At 37.7% G+C, this 14,645-nt stretch overlaps 1 protein-coding gene across 5 annotated transcripts in view; it reads right to left on the minus strand.

The window, feature by feature from the left end:
* Positions 1 to 14,645, minus strand: part of Rapgef5 (Rap guanine nucleotide exchange factor 5) — a 238,850-nt gene that overhangs the window by 151,864 nt on the left and 72,341 nt on the right. For all 5 annotated transcript variants that reach the window (XM_046463507.2, XM_058585344.1, XM_046463504.2 and 2 more), the window contains one exon: positions 1,846 to 1,894. In XM_046463507.2, the coding sequence (XP_046319463.2) occupies positions 1,846 to 1,894 (49 nt within the window). The remainder of the gene's footprint in view (positions 1 to 1,845; positions 1,895 to 14,645) is intronic.

Consider the following 14,645-nt stretch of genomic DNA (forward strand, 5'->3'; position numbering starts at 1 on the left):
ATAGTTTCCTGAAAACTATGAATTTATGTCTCCACAATCAGTATATACGTGTGAGAGCTCTCTGTCCCTGAAAAATTGCTAAAGTTATATTCTGTATTACCTGTTCCATAAGTCAAATGAGAAAGAAAGCAGACAAGCTAACCTCATGTGGTGAGAAGACATAGTAAAATCAACTTCATACCTCTTCCCTGGCTCCCTGAAGCAGGGCCTTATGCATTCTAGGAAAGTGCTCTACCACTTAGCACCACCCGCCCCCACCCCTGATCCTGCCTCATACTGCTCTTTTGCACAGTCTTGTGTGTATGGCTCTACTCACTCATCTTCATTTCCCTTCATCTGCAGAAAGTTCAAACTTCTCAGTTGAATGTCCACAACCTACTTTTTTCTGCCTTGTTCTCTTGCTTCCAGCCACTCTTGCCTCCTTGCTATCCCTTGAACAGAGCTGGCACAACTTGGTCAACCACAGGGATTACCTCCTCTGTCCCTACCATTCCATGCTGTGGGGATCTGCACCCTCTATTCCAGCCTCCCTCTATGAAGTTTGCTCTTTCTCTGGAAATGGCACACTGTATGTTTTAGAATGCTTCTCTACATTATTCTGAAACCTTGAAAAACCAAATTTTACCCTCCAAGGCACAGAGACATTCTAACTCATACAGACTTTAAGTTGCATCTCATCCTTATAAGATCCAAGGTCAACTCTAGCCTGCTTTATGTCTAAGCCTTCCTCTTGCAATCTTTACACTGGTGTCCTTTTTCCATCGTGGCCTCCACCCCTGCAAGTATCCACTGCATCATGCTGCTCACTGAGGAATCAACCCTGTCCACACTGCTCTCCCTGTTCAATACCCAAGATGACCATTCCATGCATCCTTTTCTCCATTGCCTTTATAATGTCCAATCCCTGTGTCCTCAAGAGCAGCCAAATGCACAGAGGAAGTAACATGAGTATTATAAACTAACACTAGGGCATGCTTGACTGAAAAAGTAACTGGAGAGGTAAGCAAATCTTAGAGCTTCTAACTGGAAAAAGAAAAAATATATAATGCATGTTAAGACATTTTCATGCAATTTACTTCCTTAAGTTTTGTCATCCTTTTGATTTTGTCATAGTCTTTCTGCTACAAAAGTCTTATCCTAATTAAGATTACACAAGAAGTACTTCCTTTCTGATTTTTATTCCACTCAGCACTGACCTCCTTCCTCCCAACAGGAAGAATGGCAGATGATGCTGCTTTCTGCCATTTCTCTCTAAGCAAGCATTTTTCTACTTCAGTGAGTCTCCATTTCATATTGGATTTCAGCAGAAAATGCTGTTTTCTCCTTCAAAATATATTTGAAAGCCCCTTTTTTCCTTTCCACATATTACTTTGATAGATTATATCCCATGGGTAAGAGGAATCAGATCTATGTAATGAGTTCTATGAAAAATTTCCGTTTTGAAATGTCATTAAACAAAGTGTTTTTAGAAAAAAACTAATTTTTGATTAAGAAAATTATATATCCTTACAGAAAGATCACCATTATGTTTATTGTTCTCTGTGTCATGATATGTAACTCAAGCTAATTTACTTGCTCTTTTTATGTAGTTAGATCTGTTTCAGAACTACAAACTTAGTTTATCCTTGAAATCTGAAATAAATTAGAGCAAAGCAGTGAAATTTTACTTTAGAGAATGATATATAAAAACATGTGGTAGAATGAATCCTATTAAAACAATCATGATACTTTTCTGCATCCTATACCAAAGCATCTGAGATGCATTCAACTGCACACTTCCAGGTGATATGTGAAATATCTACCAAAAATTATAATCTTCCCTCAGCCCCATAAGAGACTACTCACCAGATTTCCTTGCTTTCAAAGCAATAACAGCTGCTAGCTCTCTCTGCACCTAATGAAATATTAGGGAAAAATCAAATTAGAAGAAGAAAAATGAAGCTACCAAATCAGTACTTTGATTTCAGATATGCAACCCCAATTAAGACTGGTTGCAATGACACTTAAGTTTATGCCATCACTTTTTTTTTTTTTTTTGCTCTTAATACATGGAAAAGCCTTTGCATAAGAATTTCAGGCCAAAAAAATCTGGAATAATCATACTGAATTACTTTTTTTTAAACTAGTTGCCAAATGTATACATTGTGAAATATTGATCAATATATGCTATATGTATGTCAAAAACAAAACTATGTAACCTTCAGAAATAATGCAAATATGAATTAAATTATTAAAATATATATGATATCCTGACAAAGATATGAAATATTACTTATCCCTCAAAGATGCTAGTTTATGTAGAAATTCTAGAAACATTGAGATAGTTGATCCTGGTTTAATTGAATCTTTGCTCAAATGTAGTGAATGTCCACTGCAGACCTGACAGGTTTACAGCAACCATTTGGATAATACACCATCTGAAACCAAGTGTCACCGACTCACCTGAGGTGCAATGTGAATATAAAATGACCCTTAATATCCCAAGTGTCTTAAACTCCAAATTTTTATCTTCCAAATTTTTTAGGACTTTCATGCCCTCTTGTCCCTCCCACTGTGAATGCTTAAATACTTCTTTAAATACATTCTCAAAAAGGTACATTAAAGACAAAAAAAACATAAACCCAGTTGCTTTCAAGGATAACACGAGGATAATCTTTGTAAAATCTACGCTAGGTTGCAATAAAAATTCCTTAATAAGCAAGGTCTTCCCCTTCACAACATAAGCTCTCAAGCTCAGAAGCATGTGTGTGTTGAGAAATTTGGAGGTGGTGACAGTGGGAGTTGGGGAGGGTCACACAACTGAATATATTACAGTAATAACACTTCAAAGGGGGAGTCTGGGAGTTCAAGGTTAAATTGCAGATTTGCTATTCAAATTAATTTAATTTATATTCATTTACTGGAAGGTGAGAGCAGCAATGTGCTAGACCCTGAGACTCCACTCAGGACTGCTTTCCCAGAGGCCAGGGCATCCTTACCCCCGAGGGAGGCAGTTCCAAGTGCTTTCCCTGTGGACTGGTGTGCATGTCAGGGAGAGTGTGTACTCATAATTTAGCTGATTATTTGATGCCATTCTCTCAGGACAACTGTGCAGTAGCTAGAAGGTAATCATTCCCTCTCTCTTCAATACTGGGAGTTTGGACTCTGAAAAACCTTATGGCTGGAAAGCTTACAATGAAAACTTAGGGGGAAAAGAGGACAGGGTGGGAGGGTGAATGGAAGTCATGAGTGACCAGAGCTAACCCTTTATAAATACATGGGTATGTATTCAAATTAAAAAAAAAAAAAAAACAACAACACAATTAAAATATCAATCATTGTATATTTTAAATTTGGGGTTATTGATAAGATTTATTATAGTATTATCATCTACTTGGGGATTTTCCTCCTTCATGGTGTCATGCATGTTTATAATCATTCACTGGGATCTTGTTAAGAGATTCCCCATTCTTCCCAGGGAAGAGCCTATGGTGGCTCAGAGATAGGAAGACAGCAGAGATGGAGAATGATGGGTGAGAAGGATCACTTCAAGGCTCAGAGAGTTAGACACTGTCTTCTCCACCCCCTTCTTCTGGCTTTCCCAACTGGAATTCTTTACACAGCATCCTTAGTTTCTCCTTCTCTAAATAGAAATAAGGCTCAAGGCATAAGTAGGTCAAAAAAAGGAAAGTATTATATTCCCAACACTCTATACCACATCTTTTCAAAGATTCACTGGGGAAAGAAAGGAGGAATTGGATGAGCAAGAAAACAATAGAGCATTTTTGCGGTTTTGGGAAGAAGAGAGACAGGCAGTGAGAAAGTCCAGAATAACTTCACAGTTTAATTTTGAAGGAATCTAAGCTGCTTTTTGGTTTGTTTTATGGGACTGGAGACTGAACCCAAGGCCTAGCACATGCTACGCAAGTGCTCTACTTCTGAGTTACATTCCCAGCCCATTTTATTTTATTTTATATTCTTTGGTACTAGGAATTGAACACCAATTCAATTGGGTATTTTGTCACTAAACTAAATCTCCTGTCCATTTTTACTTTTTATTTTGAGACAGGGTCTCACTACGTTGCTGAGGCTGGCTGGAACTTGTAGTCCTCAGGCCTTAGCCTCTGGAGTGGTTGAGATTACATACAGCCATGCCTCACCATTCCCAGCCTCTAATTTTTTTTTTTTTTTAATGTGAACTAAGTGAGATTTCTGTACCCTCTACATTCTCTGAATCTCTGCAGTGGGAGGAAGTCAGTGTTTTATGCAGAGTGGGATGTAGAGGAGCTTCCATTATTTAGCCCAAGAAAATAAAAGGATTTTGACAAAAACCCCAAAGGGGGCTGAGGATTTATCTCAGCTGTAGAGTGCTTGCCCAGCAGGTGTGAGGCTCTGGGTGCCATCCCTAGCACCTCAAAACCAAAACAAAACAAAAGGTGGGTATTCTTCCTACAAAGCACAAAGGGGAAGTGCTGATCAAGCTATGTGAATTGGCACAGTCCCATTATGCAATCCCTCTGTAGCATCTCTTCAGATCTTTTTGTTTGTTTCTTAAACACACTCAATGATGTAATTAATCATTTTAAATTGTGTGACTGATGGCTGTCTTTTGGGCTGGAAGCCTTGGGCTGGAGGCAAGGACCTGCATGTTTCTTCCTCACTTTGTACAGAGCATAGACATACCTTCAGTGACCCCCAGCAGGTGGGTATTGAGGCAACCCCTGGAGGATACAGAAAGGGCCCAGGAAGAGGGAAAGCTGCCTCAGGGAGGACAAGGGACACTCACAGAGAAGGCATTCTCCTGCAGTAAGCTCCTCCCACAGGGAATCTTCAAAACTTATTAGGGGGACTCAAAGCCTCCTTTGCAAATAATTATAGATTTACATTTTTAAAAAAATACAGATTTTGAGCAACTGTATAAACACACTAGAATTTTCTTTACATACAAATAAGGAATCTGTTTGCATTAGAAAAGGAATACCATATACCAGCACCCATCAAACCTTCAGAGGACCACATCCTGGCCAAAGTTCTAACCACAACCTCCTAAGAGACCCTGAGCAAGAACTACCCATCTGAGATGTGTCCAAATTCCTGGTGAGTTGCTTAAATCTTTTATAGCATAATGATCATTTTTTCTACTGTATTTACTTGTGTTGTTGGTTAAACTTACTTTCTCTCACCAAGACTGACATGGAACCTTCTAATCAGGCTAGGCTTGTAAAGTATATAGGAGAGTCAGGAGCTACATTCTGATATTGGCTTCTGTTTTTATCTAATGTGGACACTAACCATTGCCTAGGTAATTAGAAGAAATGCATTGTTCTTGGCTCAGTGGTGCATGCCTATAATCTCAGAAGTTGGGGAGGCTCAGGCAGGAGGCTCGAAAATTTCAAGGTCAGGCTCAGCAATTCAGCCAGACCCTCAGGAACTTGGCAAGACCCTGTCTCAAAATTTGAAAAATAAAATAAATAAATACATCAAAAGAGCTGGCCCCAGAAATCTCCCACCCCTCACCCCCAAAAAACAGTTGGGCATGAAGGTGGGTGGTACAGCCTGCCAGAGTTCAATACCTAATGAGGAGGGTGGGCAGTGGGGTGAAATGTATTGTTGTTAATTTTTCAGGAAGAATAAACCTCCCTACTATGATCTATAACTCCCTTTCTCATCCCAATAGGTCCAAATGAATTTCAGAATTCAAAATTTCATAAAGGTACCCTTTCTACATTATAAACTTAGTGAGATCTGGAGCAGACCTCAAAAAAACTAGGCATTCCACTTCTTGATACTCACCCCAAAGATCTAAAATCAGACACCTATCGGACACGTTAATGTTTCTGCAATAATTACTTTTCATACCAAATGGAATAGAGGAAGACTAGAAAAAACCTCAGGTTTTGATATCCATTATGTTCAATTTTGGTTAGATTTTGCTACCAAATAAGCTATGAAACACTTTTGATTTTTCAGAGCTCTTCTATTTCAGAATTGTGAATATGGGAATGTAAACCTCTGCTTACTTTACACTAAAAGTTTCTCCCCCTTATTTTTCTCACCTTTCCTCCTATCCTATGGCTTTTTAGTCACTTGTCTACTAAGAAATGCTTTCTTTAAATAGATTGAGTTTTCATCTATTCCATAGTTCTCAAACCTGACAGCACTTAGAATCACTTTGGGAGCTTTAAAAAATATATATACTGATACACCAACCCCAACTAAACCACATTCTCTGGGGCAGAGGCCCAAGTGTGAGCAGAATATGTTTCCAAACTTCCCCTACAACTAACTATAGGTTGCATCTGGGGCTAAGAATCACTGCTCTGTTCCATAAGACAGAGAGGTTTCCCTAAGACTCCATATTTCAATCTTATGCTCATCTGAACTGACAATCAATCTTTATTTTTTATTATGCTGTCCTCTAATTTAATTCATTTGTAAAGGGACATGGCCTTCACTGTGTCTTAGAGATAAAATCATGCTGTAATCCAATCAAATGATTAGATTCACTTACTACATCAGCAGGTTGACAGACTCAAGTACATGGAAAATTGCAAGGAAGCTTTTACAAAGCTTCAACTTTAATTTAAAATACTGTTTACTCAATACACAAAGCAACTGTATAATGCAAAACATATAGCTGAGGGCATACTTGCCCTTGTGAATATCAATAGGAATACAGAATGATTAAGGGACTGATAAGACATAGCCCCAATTTTACCCTCTCCTCAGGGACACATCAGAAATTGCAGTCAGAAACATGCAAAATATTTTGGCTTTCTATCTTCAATAACCATCAGGATAAGAAAAACCAGATATCTACATGTAAAAGAGTGAATTTAGATCTTTCACCCTGTACAAAAGTCAAATCAAAATGCATAAAAGACTTAGAAATTAGGCCAGAAACCTTAAAACTGCTAGAAGAAAACATAGGATCAACACTTCATAAGTGTAAGCACCAATATCTAAACAAGACCCTTAAAGCTTAAGAAATAAAAACAAGACTCAAGGGACTGGGGTGTGGCTCAGCGGTAGAGTGCTTGCCTAGCACCTGCAAGGTGCTGGGTTCGATCCTCAACACCACATAAAAATCAATAAGTAAAATAAAGACATTGTGTGTCCAACTACAATTAAAAAATTTTTAAAAAACAAGACTCAATAGGTGAGATGTCATCAAATTAAAAAGCTTCTTTATATACAGAGATATGAAAAATTGTGCTCTATATGTGTAATAAGGATTGTAATGAATTCCACTGTTGTCGTGTATTTAAAACATAAATTTTAAAAAAAGCTTCTGCACAATAAAGGAAATGATAAGACTGAGGAAGGAGTCTACAGAATGGGAGAAAATCTTTGCCAGCTACTACTATGACAAGAGACAAATACCCAGAATATATAAAGAACTCAAAAAAACTCAATGCCAAATATACATAGTACAATCAATAAATGGGCAAAATAACTAAATAGTAACTTCTCAAAGAATAAACAAAAATAGCCACTAAATAAATAATATATAACTATTTATAAATAAAATATATTAAAAAAATGTTCAGCATCTCTAGCAATTAGAGAAATGCAAATTGAAGCTACATTAAGATTTCATCTCACTCCAGTGTTAATGGCAATCATCAAAAACATGAATAATAATAAATGCTGGTGAGGATGTAAAGAAAAAGATTTACATTGTTGGCAATACTGTAAATTAGTACAATAAATCTGGAAAGCAGTGTAGAGATTCCTCAAAAACCTAGGGAGGTACCCAGCTAACTCACTCATTGATGCTCACAAAAAAACCTAAAATCAGCACACTATAGTGGTACAGCTGCTTCAATGTTTTAGCAGCACAGTTCATAATAGTCCAACTATGGAATAAACCCAGATGCCCATCAGTAGATGAATGGATTAAGGAAAGGTGGTTTATATACACAATGGAGTTTTACTCAGACATAAGAAGAATGAAATAATGGCATTTGCTGGTAAACGGATGGAAATGAAGAAAATCATGGTAAGTGAAATAAGCTAAACTCAGAAAATCAAAGGTTGAACGTTTTCTCTCATGTAGAAGCTAGAGCAAAATAAGGGAAAGAAGGCAGTCAGTGGCACATGCCTGTAATCCCAGCGGCTCAGGAGGCTGAGGTAGGAGGATCACAAATTCAAAGGAATGAGACACCATAAAGTTACAGGGAAGATGAGTGGAAGAAGAGGAGGAGAACAAGTTGGGAGAGAGGAAGGAAGAGAAAGGGGAAGAGAAATGGAATGAATTTAACAAATCATGCTATATGCATATAAAGATACCAGAAGGAATTTCAGTTTTATGTATATGTAAAAGAAAGGAAGATTAATAGAGTAGAGGAGGAAGAATGGCAGGAGGGAGGAGGGGAGAACAACGGAGGGTGGGGCTTAAAATCAAATTCCTTGCAGGTATGATTTTTTCAAAATGAGCCCGATTACTATGCATAATTATGAGGGTCTAATAAAAAATATTTTAAAAATAACCATCAGGACTGCTCACAAAATAGCTCTGAAATTCAGGGAGAATTAAAGCCAATCTTATTTCCAGCACTCTGCCTTCTTTTTTTTTCACTAGCACTTTCCCTGGCACCTTTGGTCTCAAAACCCAAATGCTCACAAAGCTGTTGTGCATCAAAGCTAAGACTCCAGAGGCAACAGGAAGTGTTAAATGCAACTTCTGATCACCTGAGAGCATCTGCTGGGAGAGGTTAACTGAGAAGACATGAGCAGGCTTCCTTGAAAACAAAGCATAGAGCTAAACAAAAGTCAGTGAAGGTCTAAACAGAAAGTCAATGAACACTGGCAAATATCTTAGCCACCCAAAAGGTTTTCCTTACAAACTAATTCTAAGTAGAACCAGCAATTAAAAATTTTCCTATACGTTTTCAATAAATCTAGAAACATTTAAATTTTGAAACTGTGATAAAAATGTTTTAAAAACATGGAGTCACTGCCAGGTGTGGTGGCCCATGCCTGTAATCCCAGCAGCTCAGGAGGCTGAGGTAGGAGGATCACAAGTTCAAAGCCAGCCTCAGCAACTTAATAAGGTTCTAAGCAACTTAGGGAGACTTTATTTCAAAATAAAATATAAAAAGGGCTGGGGATGTGGCTCATTGTTTAAGCATCCTGGGCTAAATTCTCAGTACCAAAATAAAATAAAAACAAAAACCCCAAAATCCACTTGAAGCCCCTTTTCTCAATTTTTAAAATTAAATACAAGAAGAATTATGACCCAATATCCTTCAGTGTTTTATTTCCAAACATACTAAACTTTTAAACCACTATAAAATCTTAAGCTACTGTAGGCTTTAAGAATTCTAGAAAAAAAAATAAATGTGCTTCTTAATCACTGTCCTCTTAAGGACAAACTCAGCAATGATGGTGAGTTGGGCCTTTTCTTCTATGAAGGAGGTGCATGAGCTGAGTAATGATTTTCTTTGTTTCTCAGAGGCCTGGTTTTCTATTTTCAAGCTCATTATTTTATTCTGAAGGACTAATATTGCCACAGTTCTGACACATAGAGAATCTTGTGATTAATTGTTAATGCAAACCAATAATTAGAAATTAAGGAAGTTATATGTCTGCCTAGAACTACTATTTTCTATTCTAATAGTTTATTTAACAAATATTTGTTTCTCCAATAATTTCTGTCACCATTTCAAAGAGGTGTTTATTAAGTATGTGGGGATGATAAAATACACTTATGCTTACTCATCTGTTTCAAGGCATTTAAGGATATTTAAGAATCTCTCATATAGACTATTTTGTTGAGTGCATACATATAGCTTATTAGTCATTATGACTAAGATAATAACTGGCCAGTCATTCAAATCCTAATATATGGAGAAGTGGTCTGAAACTAACAAAATGAATTGGAATGAAGTTCTTCACTTAGATTTTTAAAAGTCTGTTATTTAAGTCTGCTACATGTACATCTAGTTTGACAGAGTTTCACATTAAGACAAACATAGTGATGGACACCTGTAATCCAACTACTTAGTAGGCTGAGGCAGGAGCACCTCAAGTTCAAGATCAGCCTAGGCAACTCTAATGTCTCCAAATAAAATATTAAAAGGACTGGGGGTGTAGTTCAGTGGTAGAGGGCTTGCCCAACATTTGCCCTTAAGGCCCTAGGTTCAATCCCCAGGACAGGGGGGAAAAAACCTGATAGTTTTCATTTATCATAAGCATAATGCAAGTTAACAACAGAAATGGGATTCTTTAGAATGAATAACAACATTTTTAGGAATATTACTAGAGGAATGATATTCAGGTTACAAAAAAAATAATGTATTCCAGAAAGATAAACATCTGGTTAGGGTATCCTTTGTTTTGGTTCAAGAGGTATAGAATATTCACAGGTGGGCAACCAGGAGATAGTCATCTCCTGTAGCGAAACTTGATGGACAGTCCTCATTTACCTTGTCCTCCTTGCACAATTTGACACTGCCTTTCTTCTTAACCTCTGGGACTCTGTACCCTCATATGCTGTGGGCTTTTCTCTTTCTTCCCTGAATACTACTTCTCTTCTACCAAGGAACCCCTTTTCCTCTGAGTTTTTCCCCCCAGTACTTGAGATTGAACCCAGGGGCATTCTACCATTGAGCTACCTCCCCAGTTCTTTATATTTTTTTTTATTTCAATACAGGGTCTCGGTAAGTTGCCCAGGCTGGTCTTGAACTTGTGATCCTCCTGCCTTAACCTCCTGAGTCCCTGGGATAACAGGTATGCATTGCAGTGCCTGGTTCTATTTTTAAAATTTGATGTTCCATAGTGATCTCCTATGGGTTCTTTCAACCTTCCTCTCCTTCCATTCACTCTCATGGCTTCCACTGTATCCTTGACTCTAGTCTATACCTCTTGGGCCCCAGAGCCCAATGTCCATCTGCCTTCTGGATCTGAAAGTCTCACTAGTAACTCAGATTCAACATTTCCAAAAGTGAAGTCATTTTCATTTTACTTCCCTCCACCTTAAAAATCTGCTGTGTTCCAGCAAACTCTTCAAAGACTCCTCCATGACACTATGACAGAGTCCAACATCTAATACTGTATATATAATATTCTTCTGGTCTGGTCCTCACTATCCTCTCTATTTCCATTACTCCTTTCAAAATCCATACTCCAACAAAATAAGTTGATAATAATAATAATGATAATGATAAGCTATACTCCAGACTTAGTAAAATATTTATAAAATATAGAAAAAAATTGCAATTCTCTGAATGTATATGCTCTTTGTTCTGGATCTTTCCTCATACTATCTATATAGAATGCCTTTCTGCTGCTCAACTTTGAGTGACTGTTTACTTATTTGTCCTTCAGGCCATAACTTAATTACCGTCTTCTCCTGAGTGCCACCATCTCCCCTGATTGACTCAAGCCCTGTTTGTACTCCAGTAGCACGCTACATTTACCTCAATTATAATAGCACTTTGTACACTCCAGTGAAATCTCCCCTTTAGCTGGGCTCTCCAATACTAGATTTTAAAAACCCACTGAAACAAACTCTCTTGTTCATCATGCTGACCCTGGTTCCTGGCATTGTTATATATATATTTGTGATTTAAAAAAAAATACAAGCTCTGTTTTAATCAGCTTTTTCACTTCTATGACTACATGACCAGACCAAACAATTGTAGAGGAGGAGCAATTTATTTGAGGGCTCATGGTTTCAGATATCTTAGTCTATAGAAGGCTGGCTCCATTCCTTGAGGCTCGAGTATGGCTGAACATCATGTCAGGAAAGATAGGGTGGCAGAGGGAAGCAGCTCATATCATGATGATCAGAAAGCAGAGAGAGACTGTACTCTCCAAATAGAAAATATATACCCCATGATCACACCCCTAATGAACCACTTCCTCCACCCATATCCCACCTGCCTCTAGTCACCACTCAGTTAATCCCATCAGGGATTAATTCACCGATTAGGTAGGCTATGATCCAATCATTTCTCCTCCAAACCTTGCATTGTCTTATGCATGAGCTTTTGGGGGATGCCACACCTAAACCATAACAAGCTCTTATAATTGCTAGTGAGAAGACAAGACTTAGGGGGAAGATCAATGATCATGTTCTTTAAATGTTTAAACTTCAAGTGTTTGAAAGGTAGAAGGTGAAAATCAGACCAACAGATAAAAGATGCAAAAGAGCATGTTAACTCTTAGAACTTTCAAATATCCAGAAGTGTCCACAGTGGAGATGGTCTACTGTGTGAGGTTCAAGAGATAATGCTTCATATAGGAAGGTAAGTATCAGAAGTGCCCAGGACAGGGAATGGCTCTAATGATTTGTTACACAATGCCTCCTTCTCCAATACCCTGCTATTGTCTCACATGGGGAGTGTTTGTGTCACAGGGGTGGAGGGGTGGTGGTGACATGTCAGCCTACAGTTGTGATATTATGGACATCTACACCACCCTCCACCCAACAGAGATATAGGTGGTGCCAATCTGAACAAACAAATGAAAAACAACTGTGGGAAGCCACTTCTTATTGTGGAAATTTCATGACACAAAAAACAGGGGAGCTACAAATGTTTGAAATAAATCTGAAAAAGTAAACCAATTACACTAACATCTTTCCAAAGGAGCAGGTATATCAGCTCCTTCAGCCTTCAAAGTGGCTCATGACCTCTGATCAGTGACTTCTACAAAGCCCTAACTGCTGACCAACACAAATGTCCTGATAAATAAAAATTTCATACATATGAAATAAATTTTAAGGAAAAAAGTATATATTGGACATACTATTCTTTGCAATAATAATGAAATAAAAGATTCATTATGTTTACATCATTAAATCTTTAAGTTTTATATCTCAAGTTTTTTTTCCACTTTCTGTTAAGTCCAGACTATTTTTAAATGTATATGACATTGTAAATATTCTTCAATGAATTTGCATGATAAAATGTAATAAAGTTTCTACAAAGACATAACATAATTTGCAAATATATGCCTTACTCTGCCTTTCTTTCACAGCACATATAATTTCTTACACAAAAATGTCCTTTCTTGGTCACTGTACTTTTTGGAGACATTCATAGCAATAATCTAACCCCATCACCAGTTATCTTCTGTGGATGGGGTCTTCCATCTGTAGGAAGAAGTTTCTGGAGAACTTTTTAAGGATGTTACATCAGAAACACGCATTGGGATAAACCCAAGTCAACTAAGACCCTTCCCAACTGCAAAGTCTACAGAAATTGCTGACATGCAAGGGCTTCTTAGAAGAGCAAGATTCAGAATTTGAGATCCAAAAGTCTAAAAGAGAAGTAGGAAATCTCCACTTATTTTATGCCTTGAGAGATGCTGTAGGATTCCAGTTGGTGGGGAGAGCCATAGTCCTCTACTTCATAGGACTATGAGATTTAAATAAGTTGATATGTATAAAGCCTCTGGAACGGTGCTGGGCATGGAGTAAGTGTGTGTGTGTGTGTGTGTGTGTGTGTGTTAGCTTCACTGTCACCAACACATTATTATAATTAGTATCTCTGAGCTAAACAATAGACTATAATAGAAGAAGGAACATATCCAGCCCTTATTTGCTTTTATATTTGAAATGCTTAATCTTCCTCTTCCCACCTAAACTGCAAACCCTTGACAATCAGTACAACCTCAACCCATTATGTTCTATCTACCAGCCCACACACACTGCAACTAGCATAAAATTTGCAAATAGAGTCTAGTTCTGAGGCTAAAACATTTCATTAAAAAGTTGTAGACAGTGCTTCAAGTGCTTATATTTTCAGAGTTCACTTTAAAAATAAACATATTTCCACAGAAAACTGAAGCTTTCATAAATAAATGAAGGATAGACTTTAGTTGCAGATTTCACTTTGAAACTTCATAGGTATCATCAATTTAACTAGCTGTGGCCTGGCAGCTTTTGACATTCAAGGGAAAAGACTATTATGAATCAAGGGATTATGGGCATGTTCAATAAGGAATATATATTGATTTGTATCTCTGCCATAGCAGATAAGCACCCATTTAACTGTTTAACATGACAGCTCTTATTATCTCATATTGTATGGATCAGAAGTCCAGGCTCCACTGAGTGGTCTGCTTAGAGTTTTCAAAGGCCAACATCAAGGTATCCACAGGATTGTATTCCTACTGGTGGCTCTAGGGGAGAATATACTTCCAAGTTCCTTCAGGACATTGGCAGAATCTAGTGCTGAAGGTCCTGTCTCCTCGCTGGTTGTCACCTGCAAGCTGCCCTTAGTTCTATAGTCCTCTTTCTGGTTCTTACACACTAGGACCTACATTTTAGTGCTAGCAATTGAATCCTCTCAGGCTTGGAATTCTCTTCTCTTCTGTCATTTCTTATTGACTCCCACAAGGGTAAGTTCTGTGTTTTTAACGGTTTATGTGATTAGACTGTGTAGATGTAGACAACCCAACTTTGTTATATACACAAAATACCTTTTGCTTTCTCACATAATACTCACAGATACTGAGTAGGGGATTTATCTTTGGGGACCCTTGTATCCACCCAAGAATGATAACACACTTCCTCAGAGACATCCTAGGAATTTAGCTCTCCACACCTTTTAAGGGTCTTACAGTAAGTAACTTGGTAAGAGAGACCAGTTCTAGAACATAGTTTGCCTGCTATAAAATCCTTATAAACTCTTTACAAAATCCACCAAACTCTC

This window comes from Marmota monax, unplaced genomic scaffold (assembly GCF_021218885.2).
Source record: "Marmota monax isolate L192 unplaced genomic scaffold, Marmota_monax_Labrador192_F-V1.1 WCK01_AAM20220418_F8-fsc00057, whole genome shotgun sequence".
Lineage (NCBI taxonomy): Eukaryota > Metazoa > Chordata > Mammalia > Rodentia > Sciuridae > Marmota > Marmota monax.